The sequence below is a fragment of the Physeter macrocephalus genome, unplaced genomic scaffold (genome assembly GCF_002837175.3).
Source record: "Physeter macrocephalus isolate SW-GA unplaced genomic scaffold, ASM283717v5 random_34, whole genome shotgun sequence".
In the NCBI taxonomy this organism is placed as follows: Eukaryota; Metazoa; Chordata; class Mammalia; order Artiodactyla; family Physeteridae; genus Physeter; species Physeter macrocephalus.
In genome coordinates, this window is record NW_021145320.1 from 152432 (window position 1) to 176269 (window position 23838).

The window sequence follows — 23838 nt, forward strand, 5'->3', positions numbered from 1 at the left end:
CGTGGCATGTGGGATCCTCCCGGACAGGGGCACGAACCCGTGTCCCCTGCATCGGCAGGCGGACTCGCAACCACTGCGCCACCAGGGAAGCCCTATTTTTAGTTTTTTAAGGAGCCTCCATACTGTTCTCCATAGTAGCTGTATCAATTTAGATTCCCACCAACAGTGCAAAAGGGTTCCCTTTTCTCCATACCCTCTCCAGCATTTATTGTTTGTAGATTTTTGATGATGGCCATTCTGACCAGTGTGAGGTGATACCTCAGAGTAGTTTTGATTTGCATTTCTCTAATAATTAGTGATGTTAAGCATCTTTTCATGTGCCTCTTGGCCATCTTTATGTCAGGACTCTAGTTTTCAAAAGAGCCCTGGGTTGACTCTGATGCCAGTGGTCCACAAGTGGTGCTTTGAAAAACATCAGGATCTACGATCTGGCTTTGTCCCCATAACTCATGATGCTAACCTCACCAAAATGTCACTAACTTGACAACATTTTCCACTCGACCAAAGGGTGACGTGAGTGAGGCAGTGTCAGATCCTAGCTTTATTTAAAACTTTGATATTTTATTCATCGTGTATTTTTATATTATTTTTTCTTTTTTTAATAATGCAGGAAATATTTAGTTACTGAAATTTTGATGCCCCCTTAAATTTCATACCTGAGGGAATTCCCTGACAGTCCAGTGGTTAGGACTCCTCGCTTTCACTGCCAAGGGCCCGGGTTCAATCCCAGCTCAGGGAACTAAGATCCCACAAGCCACGTGGCCAAAAAAAAGAAAAAAAATTTCATACCTGAAGCAAGTGAGTCACTCGCCTCACACCCTAGTCCCAGCCCTGCTTGACCACTGCCCTTTCTAAAGCTCTCCTCTCTGGACTTCCCTGGTGGTCCACTGGTTGAGACTCCACACTCCCAATGCAGGGGGCCAGGGTATGATCCCTGGTCAGGGGACTAGATCCTGTATCCATGCTGCAACTAAGAGTCCTCCTGCCACAACCAAGAAGTCCACACGCCGCAACTAAAAAGATCCCACGTGCAGCAACTAAAGATCCCACACGCTGCAACGAAGATCCCATGTGCTGCAACTAAGACCCAGTGCAGCCAAAAAAATAAATACATAAATATTTTTAAAAATAAAAAGTAAAAAAAAAAATAAAGCTCTCTTCTCTCCCTTCTCCCATCGCTGTTTCTCAGTCACTGTTGCAGGGTCTTTCCTACCACCCCTTAAATATTAGTGTTTCTAAGAATTCTGTGTTCAGCCCTCTTCTTTTTTAATTTTATTTTATTTATTTATTATTTATTTTTGGCTGCATTGGGTTTTCGTTGCTGCACGCGGGCTTTCTCTAGTTGCGGTGAGACGGGGCTACTCTTCGTTGCGGTGTGAGGGCTTCTCATTGCGGTGGCTTCTCTTGTTGCGGAGCACAGGCTTTAGGGCACGAGGGCTCAGTAGTTGTGGCTCGCGGGCTTAGTTGCTCCGCGGCATGTGGGATCTTCCCGGACCAGGGCTCGAACCCGTGTCCCCTGCATTGGCAGGAGGATTCATAACCACTGCACCACGGGGGAAGCCCAAGACCTCTTCTTTTCTTACTCAATCATTGCACTTGTTAACCAAGGCATTGTATCATTCTTCTCCATGTCCTAAGTGCTAATCAGAGCACCCAACATTTAGTGGACACTCAGCCAATGTTTATTAAATGAACCACACTTTTTTTTTTTGGCCACGCTGCGCGGCTCGTGGGATCTCAGTTCTCGACCAGAGATTGAACCCAGGCCACAGCAGTGAAAGCCCAGAATCCTAACCATTAGGCCACCAGGGAACTCCCAAACCACGCTTTTAATATACAGTTGTATATTCAGTTTCTACACCTGGAATTATTCATAATTTCCTAACTTTTTGTGACCTTGTCATACAGGAGAGAAAAGAGACTGGCTGAAGAGACATAGCATTTTGAATCAGTGACCCTCCCCCACTTCTCCTCCCCACCGCTCTAGTTATGGTGGATTTTGAAGGAAAACAAATGAATATAGCATCATTATGTTTTGTAAAATTGACTGCCACCTAATCCCACATTAGCTTCAAACCCCTTTTTTAAACTTGAACTTCTAAAACCAATCAGTAAAACTAAAGATTTATATATTATAATAACAAAAATTATTAGTTACCATGTATTGAGTTTTTTTATGCTCTAGGCACTGAACTCTGTGTACCACACAAATATCTCATTTGAGCCTAACACCAAGCCTAATAGGTATTGGTATCATTCCCCCAACCACCTTTTTTTTTTTTTTGGCCTCACCGCGAGGCATGTGGGATCTTGGTTCCCCGACCAAGGATAGAACCTGTGGCCCCTGCAGTGGAAGCAGGGAGTCCCAACCACTGGACCACCAGGGAATTCAGTATCATCCCATTTTATAGATTAGAAAGATGAGCCTTGAAACGGTTGAATAATTTACTAGCAGGTGGCAGAGATAAGGATTAAAATGGGTGGTCTGGCTCCAAAGTCCTTACACCATCCGGGCGACTTCAGTGTATCCCTAACGCGGTCCCACCTCCAACACCATCTGTGTCAATAGCCCACTCCCTCCCTCTGTCTACAGGCAGGAAGGACTGACAGTAAGAACCCGCACTCTGAGTTAGGCTGCCTAGGTTCAAATCCCAGTTCCATCAGTTAACTTTGGGACTGTGATCAGGTCCTTAAACTGTCTGAGATTGTTTCCTCATGAAGGAAGAGGAAATACTGATAGCACCCACTGCAGGGTGCACTGAGGGTTAAATGAAACAATGCCAGCAAAGCAGCACAGTGCCTGGCACACAATAAATGCTTAGTACTTCTCAGCTACTGCTGATATTGTGGCAAACTTCTGGAACTAATTGCTGGAAATAATGGGCCAGAAATATGTATAATGAAGTGGTTATGAAAATAAGGCTAGCCTGGGACAGAGGAAAAAGGTGATGAAAGTAGGTCAGCCTCGCTGCTAGCTGAAGAAAAGAGGCGCTGAGAAGGCATGGAGGCAGAAATGGGGGCTGGGGTTTCAGAGAAGCTGAGTGGTGGGCCCCAGCTAAAACGGCAACAGGCAGGGGAGCCTGGCTCCAGAGCAAACACTGTTTTTGCAGTAAAGAGCCTTTCCTAATGAGCCAATCTGTCTCTACTTCTATTGGCATCCTGGGAACCAGGGTGCAGCCGAGATAATTTGCCTCATGCACCCTCCCTCCCCAGCAAAGCACCATTACCTCCAACCCATTACATTAGCCTTTATCAGTCTTGGAAGCTCTCAGTCATCCTCCATGAGCTGCAATAATTTCAGCTAATTTCTTAAGTGTTCTAAGAGCCTGTGATGTGTTATGAGCCTAGTAATTGTTGACTGGTTCCTTTTCTGTTGTGGCTTGATTTCATACCTTGTATCCGAGCTGATGCGTGCTCTGGGTGCTTTATTACAACGAAGCTTTTTGCAAAAGCTCACATTAAAAAATAACATTAAGTACTGGGGTTGTTTTAAATCAGAGTTTAATTTTTCCACCATCTCCTGTTGTTCTTATTAGGAAGACACACAATTCTTCATAAAGATAGTGACCTCCATTATAAAGCTTTGAGCAAGTACAGAATTGAGAATTAATGATGAAGCTGATTATTTTTAGAGAAGTCCAAGAATGAGGCATAAAGTAATGAACTGGGCTGAGCCCAAGGGTGCCATGGTCGTGGCACAGAGAAGCTTCGGAAATTGACCCCCAGCTTTCTTCATGCATCCTCCATTCATCAGAGCCTCTTACTCTCTAGAGAGCATGTCAGAGCCAAAGTGGCTGAACTACCCCAGAAGAGCTTCCTGGAGAACCATGAACATGCCTGCCACCCCCCGCCATGCCCCTACCCCTTCAACCTAGTGGCCCCTCTCAGATAAAGGATACAATTCAGCTGTTGGTCATCCTGGGCCATAGGTGGTATCAGGGATCAGACACAGGATGGAAAACCACCCTGAAATTCACTCTTTAACTTGTCGTACAGCTACATGACTGGCTCACGTTTAGATAAGCTGCTCAGGTCCATTGGCATCTTCTTATCAGCTGTAAGCAGGTGAGTTCTGTTCTAGAGAAATTCTGGGGTCTCAGTTGCCTACCGGGCTCATGGTATCCTTGACATTCACACCACATGGGACCTTAGCTTCTAGTTATCAGTGGGTACCTAGTAGCCCTCAGGATGGACCCAGAGGTGGTGGCAGCTGTGGTCCTGGTCTAGTTGCTCCTCCATCCCATGTTCTCCATTGATACTTCGCTAGTCAGCACCCTCTTGGTTGTGAATTACAGAAAACCGACTCATACTGGACCAGGAAAAAGTAGAAATTATTAGACTACTTAACTGAAATGTCCAGAGAGTGGAAATCCATATTTCAGGCCTGACTATATCCAGGGGCTCAAAAAATGTCATCAGTACTTGGTCTCTCCCTCTTTTTCTCCTTTTCTCAGTATTTGGTCTCTCCCGCTTTTTCTCCATTTCTCAGCTCTGTTTTCCTCTATATTCATAGGCCTCCATGTGTTGTAGTCCTCAGTACTCCAGACATGCATCCTTCTAGCTCAGTCACACCAAAAAGAGAACATGTCTTTCCCAAGCGTTCCCAAGAAAGTCCCAGGTTTTGAGCCTCATTGGACCAACTTAGGTCACATGCCTGGCCCCAAACCAATTACTGCAGCCAGAAGGATGACACACCTTCACCTGCTCACCCTCCCAAAACCACATGGCTTGTGAGTGGTGGAGGGGTGATCTCCCATGGGACAGTTGAGGTGCCCTTTCAAGAAGAGACACAGATGCTGGAAATCCAAGCACAGGAAATGGCCATTGTATTTAACTTCTGCATTTCCTTCTGGAAGGAAGAATTTCCAAACTATTGTGTCACTTTACCCACGAACATTTCCTGGCTAGGAGGAATATATGAAGAAAGGTCCTTGAGATCTCTTAGAAAGGTTAGTGTCAAGGAACTTGACTATGTCTTATTTCTCCTTTTCTATCCCTCTGGACAGTAATCGATATCTTATAGAATTTCTTGAGGTTGGAGGGGCCCTAACACTCTTGGAAATACTTACACTGAAGAAGATCGAGGAGGAGGACAAGAAGGAATCCATCAAGCTACTTCAGGTTATCGCAAACTCCGGCAGGAAATACAAGGAGCTCATCTGCGAAAGCTATGGTGGGTACCGCGTAGAACGAGGATGTCACTTCTCCTGTCTCCCTGGGGGCCGCCCCCAGCACTGCTGGAGGAAAACGCATCATGGACCTGGTTGCACAGGAAGCGTTCTGTAGAGTGGACTCACTTAGCTCCTGTCCGGATCACCACCGGAAGACCCAGAGCTACGATTTTCTTGATTTATCATTTGCTCAAATCTTTCCATGGTGGTTTTGGAAATACTTCATTTCAAATATATCCTCTTTTGTGCAGACATTCAACAAAGATTTGTTGAGCCATTTATGAATAACTCTAGAAGTAAGATTGAACTAAAATCGTTGAATATGTGTGCTAGGTATACGCTAAGGTGCTGGGAACACAAAGATGAATAAAATACAGTCCTTGTCCTCAAAGAGCTTACAGTGCCGTGAGAAAAGGAAATAACCCGGTAATTTCAGTTTGTCCCACCAAGTGGTCTGCTTGAGGTGTGCACAGGAGATGCCATCCCCCACGCATCCCTCTTTAAAGCACTTCCCTCACTGCTCTTTCGTCATTTCTCCCCCATGGCCTCTCTGAGCCTCGGTGTATTTATCCTAAAAAGTGACTAACACCTCCCTCTCAGTGTAGTTTCCAGGGCTAAATAAGGTAGTATTTGTCAAAAAACATTTAGTGCTGAGCACTATCTATGTGTTAGTTATCATACAGCAATCAAAAGTGCAAGTTTTATTTGTGCATTTTGCAGAGCCATTTTAAATTTTAAAACAGATTTTGACAAGCTAACATGCCTATGTTGAAACAAAATCCCCCAGTCACCTAGGCACGAGGTGAAAACTGTAGCGATGCAACATGAGAACAGAGCCTCGATTTTGCTTTGACTGGACAGGACTGGTTAAATACATCTTAATCCTATGACCTCATATTATGTAACCTTGAGTGAAGATTATTTTCATAAACCCCTTCCAATTTAGCCTTTCCTCTCTCCTTTGCTCAGGTGTATGATCCATAGCAGAATTTTTGGCAAAGTCTAAGTCAGAAGAGACCCAGGAAGAAGTGCAGGTTCTGTTGGATTCTTTGATCCACAGTAATCCCAAGTACCTGAATCAAGTGTACAAAGGTCTAATAGCTTTGCTGCCCTGTGCGTCCCCGAAAGCTCAGCAGCTGTCCCTGCAGACTCTCAGGACTGCCCAGGTGAGCCCAGGCTGCATGCTCCGGTGGTTCTGATTCCAGCTCAGTAATCTGACAATTACCTTCCACAGTTGCACTCCATGCAGGCATGAGAAACAGCTCAGCCTCGCACTGCATGTCTGCTGTTCCATCAGCGTTACTTCCAGAAGGCCAGGGCAGGGCAGAGAGTTCGTGTCTCCCAGCAGAGTGATTTGTCCTGTTTACTTAAGGATCAGAAAGATGTTGGCAGACTTAAAAGTGGTTGAGACAAGCGGCAAGGATGATGAAAGAACCGTGCAAAAGATTAAAGGAGTCAATTTGATAGGGAAAGAATCACGGTACATTTGTAGGCAGCATGTAGGCGAAGAAATAAGCCAGATCTCCGGTGCTTGGGAAAGCTCCATTTCTCTCGTTGTCTTCTGCCTTCCTCTCGGTGCCCTAGAATGCAGCAAAGTCAGCTTTGGGGCATGGTGACCACACGAAGACACCGTGTAAGGAGGGAATAGAGGCTCCAGGAGAGGTTTTGAGATGAACCATCAAAAGCTCTCAGTAGTACAGCTCCAGGAAGGGCTGGAGGCAGGGAGGCAGTTAAGAGACCAAAGAGATGATACGGCCTGAACCATGTGGCAGGAGGAATCGAGGTGACCAGGTTGGACAGACATTTCGGAGGCAGAGTGTATGGGACTTGGGGCAGTAAAAGAAAAGGAGTCAAGAAGACGCCAGCTTTGGACTTAGACCACGGGGTGAGTTGTGTGCCACCAAGAGAACAGGAAAAATGGATCTGATTTAGGTTTTGACCCAATAACCTTTGATGATCCTTGGAGGCTCCCAAGTGCCCATTTCAGGAGAAGGCCAAGCTGGTTGCAGAAGATGTAGATGGATCACTTGTGCAAAAAATACTGAACCCTGAGCTCCCCTCCTGTAGAATCTGACAGCTTTTGGGCGGCCTTTAAGTTCCCCCAGGCAATTCTGATTCCTAGCTCAATTGAGGAATCATTGCTCGGGATGTCTAATAGAGATGCCCACAGGACAGTAGAAAATAAAAGTCTGAGGCTCCAGAGAGAGATCCGAGATGAAGATGGCAGTTTGGAGTTCATGAACAGAGAAGTGATATCCAAAAGAGTAAAAGTCAATAAGATCACCCAGGTAGAATACACCAAGTACGAAGAGAAGGAACACTGCCAACATTTAAGAGATGAGCTGAGGAAGAAGATCAGCAAAACATCTGGTTATCATTATTGTTTCCAGTTTCCATTTATTAAGTGCCTCCTACATGCCAGGCACTGTGCTCGGCTTGCTTACACTGTTTCTTTTAGTCTTCACAGTGGCTGATGGAGACAGGTATTATCATCCCCATTTTAAAGGTGATGCTAACGAGCCTTAGGAGGGTGTTCAGTGACTTATTCAAGGCCACACACTAAGCAGAAGATACATACCAAGTGAACATTAAAATCCAACTCTAACTCCAGAGTCCTTATTCTTTCCATATACCACTCTGCCTCCTTGAAAAAGAATGATGGCGGGGCGGGGGGTGGTGGTGGTGGAATGAATTGGGCGATTGGGATTGACATGTATACACTGATGTGTATAAAATGGATGACTAATAAGAAAAAAATAAATAAAAAATAAACATTAAAAAAGAAAAAGAATGATAAGCCATAAAAGGAGAAGAGGAAAACACAGGGCTGTGAAAAATAAGGGAAAAGAGTTTCAATAAGAAGGACATGGACTTCCCTGGTGGCGCAGTGGTTAAGAATCCGCCAGCCGGGGGCTTCCCTGGTGGCGCAGTGGTTGAGAGTCCGCCTGCCAATGCAGGGGACACGGGTTCATGCCCTGGTCCAGGAAGATCCCACATGCCGAGGAGCAACTAAGCCCTTGCGCCACAACTACTGAAGCCCTGGCACCTAGAGCCTGTGCCCCCCAACAAGAGAAGCCACCGCAATGAGTAGGCCCTGCTCTCCACAACTAGAGAAAGCCCACACACGACAACGAAGACCCAACACAGCCAAAAATTAATTAATTAATTTTTAAAAAATAAATAGAAGAAGGACATGATCAGTTGGCTCAAATACAGCAGAGAGATTCAGTGCAGGTAGAACAGAAAGCTGAGCTCAGCAGGAAAAGTTTTGGTGAATTAGGGGACTGTCCGATGGCAGGAAAAATTAAATTACAGCCACCTGTCAAAGGATGCATGGAGGATGAAGGAGTAGCCTCCCCTGGGAAGCTTAGGTGTAAAGGGGGAAAGAACAGTAGCAAGAGGAGACAGAGTTGAAGGACGGTCGCTTTCAATCTGGGTGATCTTGAGAATGTTTAATGCCAAAAGACAGGAACCAATGCACGGGTAGAAGACACAGACAGGAGGGTTGCCTGATTAGGTGAGATCCTGAGAGAGAGAAGATTTAGGATCTTGGATGAGTTCCACTCTCTCCAGCCTGTGCCTGTCTTCCCTGCAGCCAAGACAGCCGACTTGTCCCTGCACCTCTAGCAGTGGCCAGCTAGCCTCCACCGAGTGCCTCCTGAGCCAGAGGGTTCAGTGGCAACCTCGGCAGAGTCTCTGGAGATTCCTGGCTGCCCATCTCCGCCCCCGCTTTAACTTCGGACTCCCCTGCTGGCGCAGTGGTTGGGAATCTGCCTGCCAAATGCAGGGGACCCGGGTTCGATCCCTGGTCCGGGAGGATCCCGCGTGTTGCAGAGCAGCTGAGCCCGCGTGCCACAACTGCTGGGCCTGCGCGCCTGGAGCCCGTGCTCCGCAGCTGGGGAGGCCACCGCAGTGGGAGGCCCGCGCACCGCGGCGAGGAGTGGCCCCCGCTCCCCGCAACTAGAGAGGGCCCACGCGCAGCAACGAAGTCCCAACGCAGGCAAAATAATTAATTAATTAATTTTAAAAAAGAGAGAGAGAGCTCTCCCTCCTTACTAGTATGCAAAAAATTGACTATAATGTTAAAAAAAAGAAAAGAACCTCTCGGGTGCGGGGGCCAGGGCCCAGTGACTCACTGCTGCCCCCCTCTCCCCATTCAGCTAAGGCTGCCCGACTGTTTGGAAGTCAGCTTTTCATTTCTCCCAGGTGGACTAGACGGAAAGGAAAGAGTAACCACCTTGTCCTGCTGTCTTTCTTGCCAGTCGATCATCGGGACAACACACCCCGGCATTGTGGACGGCGTGCTGAAGGCGCTGCGTACCATGCACCTGGAAGTCCAGTATGAAGGTAGGGGAGGCGGCCGGGTCTGCTCCAGATGGCAGAAGGTGGCCATGAGAACTAGGCAGCTTTGCTCTGAGGTGTTTTCTCCTGTTCACAAAGAGCCTTATTGAGTGTCCTAGACAGCCTCGGCAGACGGAAGGTGCTGGCTCTGTGCTGATGGGCAAGTTATTCAGAAAACGACAGTCACGTTCTGTGCCTGGAATCAGCCACATGCTCTAGCAGTTGTTAGAATGTGCCTGGGTCCAGAGCTGGCTGTGGTTCCCAGACTTCTGTGGCACTTCCCCTCCAAACAGAAATCACCCTGAGGACTGTTCTTCTAAGAAACTAGATTGGGTAATGGTAGTATTAATAAGTTTTCATTTATTGAGTATGCCTATGTGCCAGCCACTTTCCATGCGTTGCTCCATTTAATTCTCAAAATAACCACAAGAGTATAGATTCTGGTACATATTAGGTATTCAAATGTTCAAATGAATGAATGGTGGGGGTCGGCATTTTTATGTTTTTCAAGCTAAAGCACTGAAGCACAGAGAGATTAAGTATGCTTCCCAAAGTTACACAGCTGACCAGATTCAAACCAGATCTGTCTGACTCCAAAGCCTATTCTTTTAACATGCAGCACATGGCAGGTGTTTCCAGGATGTTATTTCCTTCCCTGCTCTTACGATGGTTCAGAGAAGGGAGATTCTGTTTTCAACAGGAGAGATCAAGGAAGGGTTCTCTGAGAAGGTGGTATTTGAGCTGAGCCTTGAAAAATGGGAAGGTAGAAAGCAGAGAAGGGCATTCTGGAAAGGGGAATGGTGTAAAGGAAGGCCCAGACACAGGGAAGTACAAGATGTGTCTGGGGAGTGGCATGGAGATCATTTGGTGGAGGCTTGGTAGCGGTCTCGGTCTAGGAAGACCTAGGAAGTTAGGCCAGGACCAGATCATGGAGCACCTTGAACGTCAGATGGAATAGCAGGCCAGAGCCACAGGGAGACTTTAGGCTGGAGTTGTTCAGACAACAAAATGGAATGTGCTGCTCTAGCAGGATAGAGAGGCCCCAGGAAGAGAGAGGAGGGACAGGACTGGGGAGCGCCTGGGTGTGGAGAGTGAGATGGCACCTGAAGGGGGAATGGACCTAGCCGAGGAGGCCAGGGCAGGGAGACCCATAAGTCAGAAAGGGTCTGGGTGGCACTACATATCGGGACTTCTGTGCCCAGGATGACAGGCTGAGCCCCAGGTCCAGGAAGCCTAGGAGGGTCAGAAGGAGGAGGCCGGTACCAGGGTTAAGGTATACAAGTGAGACCCTGGGGATCAACAGAGGCCTGGAGCTCACTCCCAACCTAGATTGTTTTTTGGAGGCAGTGTTGAGATTGAATGCCCACCTTATCTTTCCTTCAGCAGCACTGTCAACTTTGTGTTTGTTTGACCCCTGCAGGGGTACATGGACTCCTGTGTTGGGAAGTAATGCTATGTTGGAATCGGTTACCAGCTGGAGCAGAGCCTCCTAGCTGGGGAGGAGTTGCCAGTGAGCGGGTGGGGTGGTAGAGGCACCTAAGTCAAGGTCAGGCCCAGCAGCAGAGAGTTGTTGCCGGCATTGGAGCAAGGGAGTGAGCTGGCGGTGGAATCATGTCAGGAGGCTTAATCAAACAACCCTAAGGAGACTAGATTGGGTGGCGCTGTGACCTCCCTCCCCTCACCCAACTTCCACGTGGCAGAGTGACCATTCCGTCACTTCCCCCCTTAAGCATTTCTTCTCTCAGGGCTTCCCTGACCTGCCTTCACCCCTGCCCAAATGTTAGCCTCCTTCCTTTTTACCATCTTGCTCCCTCCTCCCCCGCATCACCTGCCTCCACTGGAGCAGTTATCTCCAGAATGGTAACTGCCCTTTACATAGACTGTGCACAGTTGCCGTGCAGCTCTCATGGTTTTTGTCCTTATACCCCCAGCACAGTGCCCAGCGTATGTTAGGTCCTCGGTACGTGTTTGCTGAGTGCTTGAGGGAGGGAGGGAGTCCTGCACATGCACACTGAATTAGTGACTACTTGCCTAAATGCCTTCCCCTCTGAGCAGCTTCAGGGCAGGGACAGGGTCTGATTCATCTCTTTTTCCAGCTCAGGGCCTGGCATATAAAGGGGTGGAGTGCAGTAGAAGTTTGTTGAATAAATTTATGAAAAAATGGCTTTGCTTCAGTTTCGCTGATGAAGTCCTCCAGAGTTGAACTGGCCCAGCTTCTTCCCATATCAGGCCCAATCTAGGGTCCTGCTGCGTTTATTACGTAACAACTGACTCTGGCAGAGGCGCAGGAGCATGAATTGTCACTGCCTTTTTGGTTTGATGTCTGCTGGTGTGAAACTGTGCACCTCAAAATCATTTCGGATTAGCCAGACTCATAACAGGGGTACAAGAAATGTCCGTTGAATGAAAGAATTATTTTTTTTTACTGAAAGAATTATTCTTTTTTACCGGGCACTTCAAAATAGTCTTCGTGTCCCTGGGAATATAGAGCATGCATGTGCATTGATCGTCCACTAGGGGGAACTATTTCACACGATTGGTGGAGTGGAAGTTAAGGGCAAGAATACGGTTCTCAGTTTCCACGGCGACTCCTCCAAAGGCAGGGGAGGGAAAGTCTGACAGGTCTTAGGTGGGCCCTAACAGTGATGACCGGAGAGGATCAGAGATGAATTTCTCTGAGTTTGAGGACACCAAATTGCAAGACCAAGGTGGAGCCCCCCCAGGAGGGTGGCAGCATCAGGGGGAGCCAGTGATATAGCTGAAGGGACTAAGCTTTATAAGGGCTTGTTTTTTAAAAACAAGTATTAATTGAACATCTGTGGTGTGCCAAGTACTATGCCAAGTACTAGGGTTTTGTTTGTGTTTGTTGGTTTGTATTTGAGGAGAAAAAGGAATGGTTTGGAAGGAGGAAGTTACGGAGGCCATGCTCTCTACCCTGCGTGCTGCATGGGGCGGGGGACGACATCCTTCCCTGAGAAGGCTCCAGGGAAAGTGGATTCTCAGAGGGAGTCCCGTGAAAACAGGAGGTGGAGAGGCTCGGTGGGCCTGGTGACCCTTTCCCTCGCAGTGGGCGTCTGTGATGGAGGAGCCAGGAGATGACCTCACCTCCTTTTCCATTGAGACCTTCCCACCTCCAAACCTACCCACCTGCCTGGCCTGTCACCCACCTCCTCTACTCTTTCCCATTACAACAGAGTGTCCCTACTCCCATCACAGGCCACCTCCTTGACCCCAAGTTCCCCTCCAGCTCCTCATTTTTCCATTTTCTTCCATCATATTGGGAATAAAATTTGAAATACCTAGTTTTTTCAGCCCAGATGGCTAAGTGGAAGCTGTGTGTCTTAAGTGACTCTTTACTTTCTGAGAGTTCTTAGGGCCAAGGCACAAGGTTCGGAGGAGGAAAAGGAGAAGGAAGGTAGGAGATGATAAGGCTCTCGAGCGGGGCGGGGGGTGGTATTCTGGCTACCTATTTCTTATAACAAGCCACCCCAGTTTTAGTGTTGTAAAACTATCACTATTTTATTCTCACATATTATGTAGATCAGGAATTTGAACATGACACAGCAGAGGTGGATTATCTCTGCTCCATGATTTCTGCGGCCTCAGTTGGAAGACAGCTGGGACCACAGCAGGAACTCGAGTGAGGCTAATGAGGAACACTCTTACTGATTTTTCCTTCTGTCTCGCGCTCCAATATGGCTCCATGTGGCACTCTGTTTTTATGTAACATTTTGATAGGTCGTTCTTCATTCATTTTTTTGCATTGATTTTTTTAATTGCATTAAAAAGTATCTATCTTGATTACTGGATTTTGATCTCTCCCTTAAATTTTGCATCAGAGGCAAATGCTTCACTTGCCTCACCCAAGACCAAGCCTTGAGCAGCACAGGAGGCTGGGATCTTCTGGGTCTTGAAGGTGGGACTCAGAGCTGGGACTGTGCACTGCAGCACCTACATGTGGCCTCTCCCTGTAGCTTAGGCTTCTCTCAGCTTGGTGGCCGGATTCCAAGAGGAATCCTGAGTGAGCTTCCAAGACATTCCAGACCAAAGCTGCATAGCCTTTCTTGACCTAGCTTTTTTTTTTAAATAAATTTATTTATTTTATTTTTGGCTGTGTGATGTCTTCGTTGCTGTGTGCAGGCTTTCTCTAGTTGCAGCGAGCGGGGGCTACTCTTCGTTGCAGTGCGCGGGCTTCTCATTGCAGTGGCTTCTCTTGTTGCGGAGCACAGGTTCCAGGCACGCGGGCTCAGTAGTTGTGGCTCGCGGGCTCTAGAGCGCAGGCTCAGTAGTTGCGGCACAGGGGCTTATTTGCTCCGTGGCATGTGGGATCTTCCCGGACCAGGGATCGAACCTGTGTCCCCTGCATTGGCAGGCGGATTCTTAACCACTGTGCCACCAGGGAAGCCCAACCTAGCTTCTTAAGTCACATAGCATCACTTCCTGGCCAGATTCAAAGGAAGCAAGTAGATCCCACATCTTGATGGGAGGGGGGTCAAATGATTTTGTGGCCAAGTTTTAAAACCACTGCAGTGGGCCGTGTGGCAGCTGAGGCACATATGTTGTGGTGGCTCCACGTCTGTCTAGGTGGGATAAGCTTCTCTTTCTTCCTTTTTCTCCCCTTTCTCCATATTTTCATGCAGTTTCCTGAAATATGTTTGTCTGGCCAAGCTGGGTTTTGTAACATTACATCTCCTCCATACCCATGCAGGGGCCCGTGGAGGAGGGGTGGGTCAGGGAGCCCCATGTTGAAGGTCACGGGGAAAGCCCTGCCCTTCCAGGTTCCTACAAAAGAGTGGAAGAAGAAGCCTGGGACCAAGTAATGGCTTTCTGGTCCCCCCACTGCAGCAGATTCTGATTGCCCATTCTTGTCTGTTCTTCACTTTGAAGTAGAAATAACCAGGGAAAGGGTTCTGACACTTACATCTTCTAATTTCTGAGGATGGTTTGTTTTTGGTTTTTTTTCATAGAATTAAGACTTCAGAATTTCTTTTAATGATGATCCCATTCAGTCTAAAAGAGTCAAAATTAAAATTAAGGGAGGACTTCTCCAAAGTGGTCCTGCCTGGAATTTACCTCCATTTATAGTGGCTGTGAAGTGAAAAATGGCAGTTTCCTCCCAAGGAGGGTTGCTATTCCAGGAATTAGTGGCAGGCAGGGACTTAATCATGACGAGCAGTCTAAAGCCACAGAAGTATTCACTCACTGGTCTCCCTCCCTGGAGAAGAGAAATGTCAAAGTCACAGAGTTTTTTGGAAGGAGAAATTAATTCTGTTGGGAATTGGAAATATATATGTGTGTGTATACATATATTAGTATCTGTTACAAATAAATTATTACCTTAGGAACATAAAAATTACTATGTATGACTTAATTAGAAACAGACAAATCATTGTAAATTAATTTGCCAAGTGTATGCTTACCCAAAAATCAACTGGCCAGATGACAAATTTGCTGAGTACCCAATTCACCAAATTACCAATTTACTGAAAATGTTTACTTTAAGTGTTTAAAATATTTAAAGTGTATAGCAGTTCCTCTTGGTTGTATTGGTAGGGCCTAAGAGAGCTGGGAGAAGCCGGAACTTCTGAGTTCTCAGGGGTCTCAGCCTCTCTCTGCCCCTCAGTACCACTTTCTGCCCTTAGTTGGTCCCCTTCTCTGACTCTTGCCCTCCCTTTTTCTGCCCCACCCCCTCCCCATCCCCTCTTCTCCCAAGGATGAGCAGTCTAGGCCATGTAGCATGGTGACCTCCAGCAAGTTTCCTCACCAGGTCCCCCCTCCTTGCCCCTACTCCCTGCCACTGCAGCCACAGAGAGCTTGGGCAGAGACAAATGAAGATTCCTTAAAATGCTGCTATGAAGGCCACATGAAAGGCATTATATTCAAACTTTGCAGAAATCCGCAAAAGCTGTTAAATCAGTCCATCTATATTCATTACCTATTGCTATATAACAAATTACCCTAAAGCCCATTGACTAAAAAAAAATAAACATTTATTATCTCCCACAGTTTTTGTGGGTCAGGAATCTGGGAGCAGCTTAAATGAATGATTCTGGCTCAGGGTGTGTCATGAGACTGCAGTCAGGCAGTCAGCTGGGGCTGTGGTCATCCAAAGGCATGATCAGGTCTGGAGGACAGGCTTCCAGGGTGGCTCACTTACACACCTGGCAAGTTAGTGCTGGTTGTTGGCAGGAAGCCTCCGTTCTTCACCATGTGGACCCCGCTATAGGGCTGCTTGAGTGTCCTGACATGTCAGCTGGCTTCTCCCAGAGCGAGTGATCCAAAAGAGAGCAAAGAGAAAGCCCCAATATCTTTCATAATCTAATCTCAGAAGTTGCACATGTCACTTCTGTTTCACTCTGTTCATTGGAAGCCAGTCACTAAGTTGAGCCCACACTCAAGGGGAGAAGAACTGGGCTCCACCTCTTGAAAGGAAACATACTAAAAACTTCGTGGACATATTTTTAAACCACTGTACCATCTGATAAAAATTGCTGAAAATTTAACAAATAGCTATAAGAAACAAGTTTATGGTAAAATGGAAATGTTTGCGAATTTGGAAAAATGGTCATTTGGAGAAGAATTTTTTTTTCTAATTGACCTACAACCTACGATTAACTTGACATGCTCATAAAATGATCATGTTTCCTATAGTGAAGTTGGAAGTGTGGCTTATCAGCCACAAAGTACAACAGCAGGATTCATGGCTAAGCAAACTGCATTCACTGACACCGTGGACTCCTCTAGAAATGTTAGTGCAGGGAAACAGTGGCCCTAAGTGACCAAACAGGACAGACACAGACAAGTCTTCAAATGTGTAACATCTCTTCCCCTGTCCTCCAGAGACCTGGAGAGACTGGCGATGGGCAAGAAAATCATTGTTAATTTTCCTGAGGTTCTTTGTTCTGTGAAGTTATGTAGATTCCTAATGCTAAGAAGTATGATTGGGACTTCCCTGGCGGTCCAGTGGCTAAGACTCCGCACTTCCAACGCAGGGGGCCAGGCTTTGATTCCTAGTCACGGACCTACCCTGACCACCACCCCTCCCCTCACCCCCTGGAAACCATCAATCTTGTCTCTATGGATTCACCTATTCCAGATATTTCATAAAAGTGGAATCATACAATATATGAACTTTTTTAAAAAATTTATTTATTTTATTTATGTGTTATTTTTGTCTGTGTTGGGTCTTCGTTGCTGTGCGTGGGTTTTCTCTAGTTGCAGCGAGCAGGCGCTACACTGTTGCGGTGCGTGGGCCTCTCATTGCGGTGGCCTCTCTTGTTGCGGAGCGTGGGCTCTAGGCGTGCGGGCTTCAGTAGTTGTGGCATGTGGGCTCAGTGGGTGTGGCTAACGGGCTCCAGAGCGCAGGCTCAGTAGTTGTGGCACACGGGCCCAGTTGCCGTGCAGCATGTGGGATCTTCCCGGACCAGGGCTCGAACCCATGTCCCATGCATTGGGAGGCAGACTCTCAACCACTGCGCCACCAGGGAAGCCCTATATGAACTTTTTATCAGGCTTCTTTTGCTTAGCATACTGTTTTCGAGGTTCATCTATGTGGTAGCATGTATCAGTACTTTATTCTTTTCTTTTCTTTTCTTTTTCGGTTGCGCTGCGCGGCTTGCAGGATCTTAGTTCCCTGACCAGGGATTGAACCCAGGCCACCACAGTGAAAGCGCTGAGTCCTAACCACTGGACCACCAGGGAATCCCAGTACTTTGTTCTTTATTATGGCTGAATAATATTCCATTGTATGGATATACCACAATTTGTCTCTCCATTCATCTGCTGATGGACATTTGAGCTGTTTCCACCTTTTGGCTATTGTGAATAGAGCTTCTATGAACATACATGCACATGTATTTGTTTGAGTGCCTGTTTGCAATTCTTTTGGGTATACACCTAGGAGTGGATTTGCCAGGTCATATGGTAATTCCATTTAATCTTTTGAGGAACCGTCAAACTGTTTTCCACAGCAACTGAACCATTTTACATTCCCACCAGCAATGTTTGAGTGTTCCAATTTCTCTATATCCTTGCCCACACTTGTTATCGTCCAAATATATATATATAGCTATCCTAGTGGATGTGGAGTGGTGGTACCTCATTGCAGGTTTGATTTGCATTTACCTAATGACTAAAGATGTTGAACATCTTTTCGTGTGCTTGTTGATGTTTATGTTTCTTCCTTGAAGAACTATCTATTCAAGTCCTATGCCCATTTTAAAACTTGGGTTGTCTTTTTGCTGTTGAATTGTAAGAGTTCTTTATATATTCTGAATACTAGAATGGTTTCTCCCATTCTGTTGTTATCTTTTCATTTTTTTGATAATGTACTTTGTTGGTTTACTTTTAAATAACTTAAGTTTTTCATTCATTCATTTATTTATTCAACAAGAGCAGGCACTGGGCTGGGCACTGTGTATACAGTGACAAATGAAACAAAGTCCCTGCTGTCCTAGAACTTTGTTACAGAAGCAATAATCATAGTAATAATAACTGGTGATCACTACCAGTGACTGAGGATGACTATGTCCCAGGCACTGTTCTAGCTCTTTCATCGTCTCCAGTGATGCTCAGGATAATTCTGAGGAGTACGTAGTATTATCATCCCCGGTTTACAGGTGAGGAAACTGAGGCACAGAGCAATTAAATAGCCTGTCCAAAGTCTCAAAGATGTTAAGCGGGAAAGTTCTGGGTCACACCCAGACAGTCTGACTCCTGCACCCATCTCCTCACCACCACACTCTCTTGTCTCCCCAGCGTTACGAGAACAAGACTTTCTTCTTTGTTTTTACCAGTTTCAAGCAGCACACAAAACCTGAGGATAGACAACATCATTATTATTACAATAAAACATATTTTTAAAAATTATGTGTCTCAGCTCCATGCCCTTTACAAGGTCAAGCAAATATTAAAAGATTTCAGTTTTAAAACTACAGCTTTTGCCCCGTAGAACCTTGTGCCTTTGTTTCCTCCTCTGAGTTGACACGGGGAGTAGTGTCAGCCTTTCCTGCTGTGTAAGAGGAACAGGTCCTGTGTAACTTCAATGAACAATGGTCACAAGGCTCTGACACTAAAGGACAGTTTCACATAAAAACCTACTGAATGTTTTTACAAGATACATTATTTCTCCAAAATTACATGAGCCCTTCAACTGCGACACTTAGCATTTATAAGTTTTATTATACAGTCTTCCAGAGTTTTTTAAAAATAGAAAGTCCTTGGGAAAAACTTGTTTCTAATTGCCCAGTTGGCCTGGCCCTAAACACTGTGTCTGCCAGGGCCTGATACTGTCTCCCCTCACCCCACCCTGCACCTGGTGTGGGGTGTGCCGCTCGGGTGACAGGGAGCACAGGCTGGTTGGGCTTGGCGAGACCGGCCCAGAAGGGCAGATACCAATGGGAGACACACCTTGGTAATTATTGATTCAGCAACAGGTATACCACCATAGCACCTAACACTAATTACCTTGTTGCTTGGCTTTTTTTTCTTTTTAATAAATTTATTTATTTACTTATTTATTTATTTTGGCTGCATTAGGTCTTCGTTGCTGCGCCCGGGCTTTCTCTAGTTGCGGCGAGCGGGGGCTACTCTTCGATGCGGTGCGCGGGCTTCTCACTGCGGTGGCTTCTCTTTGTTGTGGAGCATGGGCTCTAGGAGCGCGGGCTTCAGTAGTTGTGGCACACGGGCTCCGTAGTTGTGGCTGGCTGGCTCTGGAGCGCAGGCTCAGTAGTTGTGGCTCACGGGCTTTGTTGCTCCGCGGCATGTGGGATCTTCCCGGACCAGGGCTCGAACCCGCGTCTCCTGCATTGGCAGGCGGAGTCTTAACCACTGCGCCACCAGGGAAGTCCCTTGCCTGGCTTTTTAAAACAAAATACTGCATAAAATATATTTTTAATGTTTCAACTTTGGTCTTTGAACAGGATTTGGTAAAAGAGGTGGCGGAATGTACAGAGGTCAAAGACAGGATGTAATTGGTCAGGAAGACGCCTGGCACTGGTCTTTTCCTTACAACAGTGCAATTTGCCCAATTTATTCATACCCCAACTCGGCTGGAAAAGGAAGCAAAGCTGCGTATGGATGGCACTGAGGTGCACTTCCTTAGTGTGGCCAGCAGGTGGCAGTCTTGTCTGGATGTGAGGACAAAGAACGGGGGCACTGGTTTTCCCAGGCTCTAGGAGCAAAGAATTGTAAAACCAACCTCATCAGTGATGAGTGCCTTGGCAACGGTTGCCTGACAGAGCCACAATTCCCAGGTGCCATGCCATTTCTGAGGCACGTTTGCCACATGAATACGAAGCCTGCTGCTACAGCTCTGTCTCCCATTCACTGCAATTCCCTGGGCAAGTCTTTGTTCTGGGTTTGTGTATCTATCAGACAGGTGATCACAGAGCTTTCTTCTGGTGCTGACAGGCTGTGGGCTCCGTGGTTCCTCTTTGGATTGGAGGAATCCTTCCCCTTGCACTCCAGTTTCCATCGAGTGTCGGTGGCATGCTCCTTGCATCTGTTTTGTTTACTGCAGTTTCAGTCAGCGCTGGTGCTGACTGTAGCTGACACACACCCAATCTGTTATTTGTCCAATGAATGGGCATAGGTCCTGCAGAGCTGCTTCTCAGCCTCACTGGGCATGAACTCTCAAACTACAAACCCTCCTGATCCCACCCTCCTCCCTGAGGACTCTGATCCCTTCCTTCCCAGACCCCACACTTTCCTGTCTTCCTCCTATCTCTCTGGAAACTATTTCTCGGCCCTTCATACAACCCTTTTCCTCCACCAGTCCCTTAAGTGTTGGTTTCTTTTTCTCCTAGGAATCAATCCCAGGTCTTCTTCTCTTCTCTTCCTTTTGTTTCTGTGGTACCTCATCCACTCCCATGGTTTTAATTACCACCTATAATGATAGAAACAATAATAGCTCACTTTATTATAGAGTATTGACTGTATACTGAGTACTGCTCTAGCTCATTACTCATTTAGTCCTCACAACAAGCTGATGAGGCAGATATCACTATTATTCCCATTTTATGGATGAAGTGCAGAGTGGCTGAGTGACCACTGTGCAGCTCAGACCTCTCTCCTGAGCCCGAGAGCCTGACCCTCATATCCACTTGCCTTCTGGACATCTCACCTTGGATGTCACTGACCATGTTCAGAATTAGACTCCTGCTGTCATACAGAGTGAAGTAAGTCAGAAAGAGAAAAACAAATACCGTATGCTAACACATATATATGGAATCTAAAAAAAAAAATGGTTCTGATGAACCTAGGGGCAGGACAGGAATAAAGACGCAGATGTACATAATGGACTTGAGCACTTTGTTATACAGCAGAAACTAACACAACATTCTAAAGCAATTATACTCCAATAAAGATGTTAAAAAAAAAATTAGACTCCTGGTATTCCTGCTCCAAACCTTTCATTCTCTGAGGTCCCAATCTCAGCAAAAAGCATCCAATCACCCAGTTAGACATGTGGGTAATTGTCATCTCCTCCTGCTTCCCACCTTCAACCAACTTCTAATAAGACAAGTCAACTCTAATTCCTTAATATCATTGAGATCTATTCTGCCTTCTCCATTCTGTCTCCACTGCTATAATTCAGGTCTTTGTATTTCTCACATCTACACTGATCTCCATCTCTCCAGCATGGTACCCACACAGTCTATTTTCCTGGTCCTCCACCAGAGAGGTTGCCGTGGAGCTTAGTTTAATGGTGAAGAATATGAGGTTTGGAATCCAACAGAGTTATTTCACTGCTCATTAGCTGTTTGAGCTTGGGCAAGCTTGTCAATTTTTCTGAGTCTTAGTCTTCCCTGAAATGAAAGATGAAAAAACATCTACTCTACAGGGTAGTTGGTACATGCAAAGCCTCCAGAAGCTGGGGCTGGCCTGCCTACACAGCCTTAGCTCTCACTCCATGACCCACCACGCTGCATCCTAGCCAGACCTCCCTGTTTGCCTGGCTACCAGAGTGGCACACACTATCCAACATGGCACTCACCACATTCTCCCTCCCAGTCCTTCTCTTCTCCCCATGGCCTTGCTAGTTCATGTGCCACCTTCTCCAGGGAAGTCTTCTCCTGATTCTCTATCCCCCACGATCTCAGCAGGCCCTCACAACAGCCTGGCTTCCTTTGTGTTCCCATGGCTCTTTTGACACCAAATCATAAATGCCCATTACTTTACTGGTACTCTCCAATGGACTGTGTCATCCCTGAGGGCAGGGATTATGTTAGTCCTCCTCATAGCCCAGGAATCCGGCACAGAGAAGATGCTCAATAATCATTTTGTTAGGTGAATGAATCAGCCAATGAATAAATCAGTGGCTGCTTCAATTTAGGACAGTTGGGTGTTGTCAACATCACAGGCTTCAGGCAAAGCTGCCAACGGCAGCAGTCTCCTGTTCCCTTTGCTTTCTGAGTGAGGCAGCTATGCTGAGTAATTTGCAGTGTATAAAGTTGTAACTGGCTGTGGTTCTTGTGGAGATATTTGTGCAGGGAATAACACTTCCACGTAGGGTGTAAACAGTGGCACATGTGAAATTGAAAACTCAGTCAAAAGAGATTCAGTGGGGGCTTGCCTGGTGGCGCAGTGTTTAAGAATCTGCCGGCCAATGCAGGGGACACAGGTTCGATCCCTGGCCCGGGAAGATCCCACATGCCGCGGAGCAACTACTGAGCCTGTGCTCTAGAGCCCGTGAGCCACAACTACTGAGCCCGAGGGCCACAACTCCTGAAGTCCACGCGCCTACAGCCCGTGCTCTGCAACAAGAGAAGCCACCCAATGAGAAGCCCGCGCACCGCAACGAAGAGTAGCCCCTGCTAGCCATAACTAGAGAAAAGCCCACACGCAGAAACAAAGACCCAACACAGCTAAAAATAAGAGTAAATAAATAACTTTATTTTTTTTTAAAAAGTGATTCAGTGGGGAATGCCCTAGTGGTCCAGCAGTTAGGACTCGGTGCTTTCACTGCCGCAGCCCAGGTTCGATCCCTGGTCGGGGAACTAAGATACCACAGGCCAACTGGCAGGGCAAAAAAAACCCAAAAAACAAGAGAGATTCAGTGAATAAATCTTCATTTCCCAAGGATCCCCATACATAATCAAGGAGCAGATACATAATCAGTGAAGGCTCAAGCATTTAGTGCAAAGTGAAGAGGCAGAACCAGGTAGTTGTCTCCTGGAGACCTTGGTCCCATGTGGGCAGAGAATGCCATTGGTGGTCAGGGAAATTTCATTAAAATATCCTCATCCATTCATTTTTACCCTGAATGTTCACCTAGCCACTTCTTGCTGCAGGAAAAGCTATCTGAGGCGCAGGTTGGCATTTTTTCCAGGGCATCCTGGCACTAAGGTGCCACCAGCTTGTGCCTGGGAAGAGCCCAGCTACTACTGAGAGCTGTGCTGCAGCTGACCAGGCCCCTATAGTCAGATATGAGGAGGAGCCAACCACTCAGACCCCAAAACCAAGCAGCACTGATTCAAGAAAAAGGAAGAAAAGGTTTCACAACCAAACAATAAAAGAACAAGTGAGAAAGACTTGTGGATTGCAGGCACCAGGCTATAGCTGCCAAGTGGCCAGAGGCATCCCAGGCTGCCTTTTTATCCAGGTGGGAGAGCGTTTGGGTGAGGACGGGGAGGCTCAGTGTCCTGGTCCCTTTCCCTCCACAGGGTTGCTGGCTCTGTGATTCCAAATTAGAACCACATCTGAGCAATAAGAGGTTGGCGTAGGGTGTAGTGGGATTATGAGGGCTACCCCAGGAGACCTGGATGAAAGAGAAAGTGCCGAAGCAGTGGCCAGCTGTTTCTGAATCAGGTTGGCCCACAGAGGAAAGGGGCTGTCCCAGAGGCCTGTCCCCAGAGTACCAAGCACTGGAAGGGGTGGCACCAGACATCCTTGAGGATCTTCCTCGGGGGAGAGTAACTCTTTGATTCTGTGATTGGGAAGAACAGGCTGAGACCAACTGGGGTTCATTCCAGGAAGGCAAGGCTGGTTCAATACCCCAAAGTCAACCAATTTTATCTACCAGATTAACAGACTAAAGAAGGAAAATCACATTATTGCATATCAATCATTGCAGAAAATGCATGCAACAAAATTCACAACTCATTCGTAATTTAAAATTCTCAGAAAAATAGGACTAGAGAAGAGCTTCCCCGGGAATTCCCTGGCGCTTCAGTGGTTGGGACTCCACACTTTCACTGCCAAGGGCACGGATTCAATTCCTGGTTGGGGAACCACGATCCCACAAGCCATGCGGCACGCCGGGGGAAAAAAAAAACAAAAAAAAGAAAGGGTGAGAGAACAACTTCCCCATCTTGATAAAAAGCAT

The 23838-nt window shown here is 46.8% G+C and overlaps 1 protein-coding gene across 1 annotated transcript in view; it reads left to right on the top strand.

Annotated features, from left to right (window-relative positions):
• ARMH1 (armadillo like helical domain containing 1) overlaps positions 1-18490 on the top strand; it is a 37356-nt gene extending 18866 nt beyond the window's left edge. The window contains 5 exon segments of the mRNA XM_028483469.2: positions 3997-4065; positions 5007-5173; positions 6141-6337; positions 9434-9518; positions 18270-18490. Coding sequence (XP_028339270.1) covers positions 3997-4065; positions 5007-5173; positions 6141-6337; positions 9434-9518; positions 18270-18331 — 580 coding nt within the window. The 3' untranslated portion in view covers positions 18332-18490.
• Positions 18491-23838: the final 5348 nt, after the last annotated feature.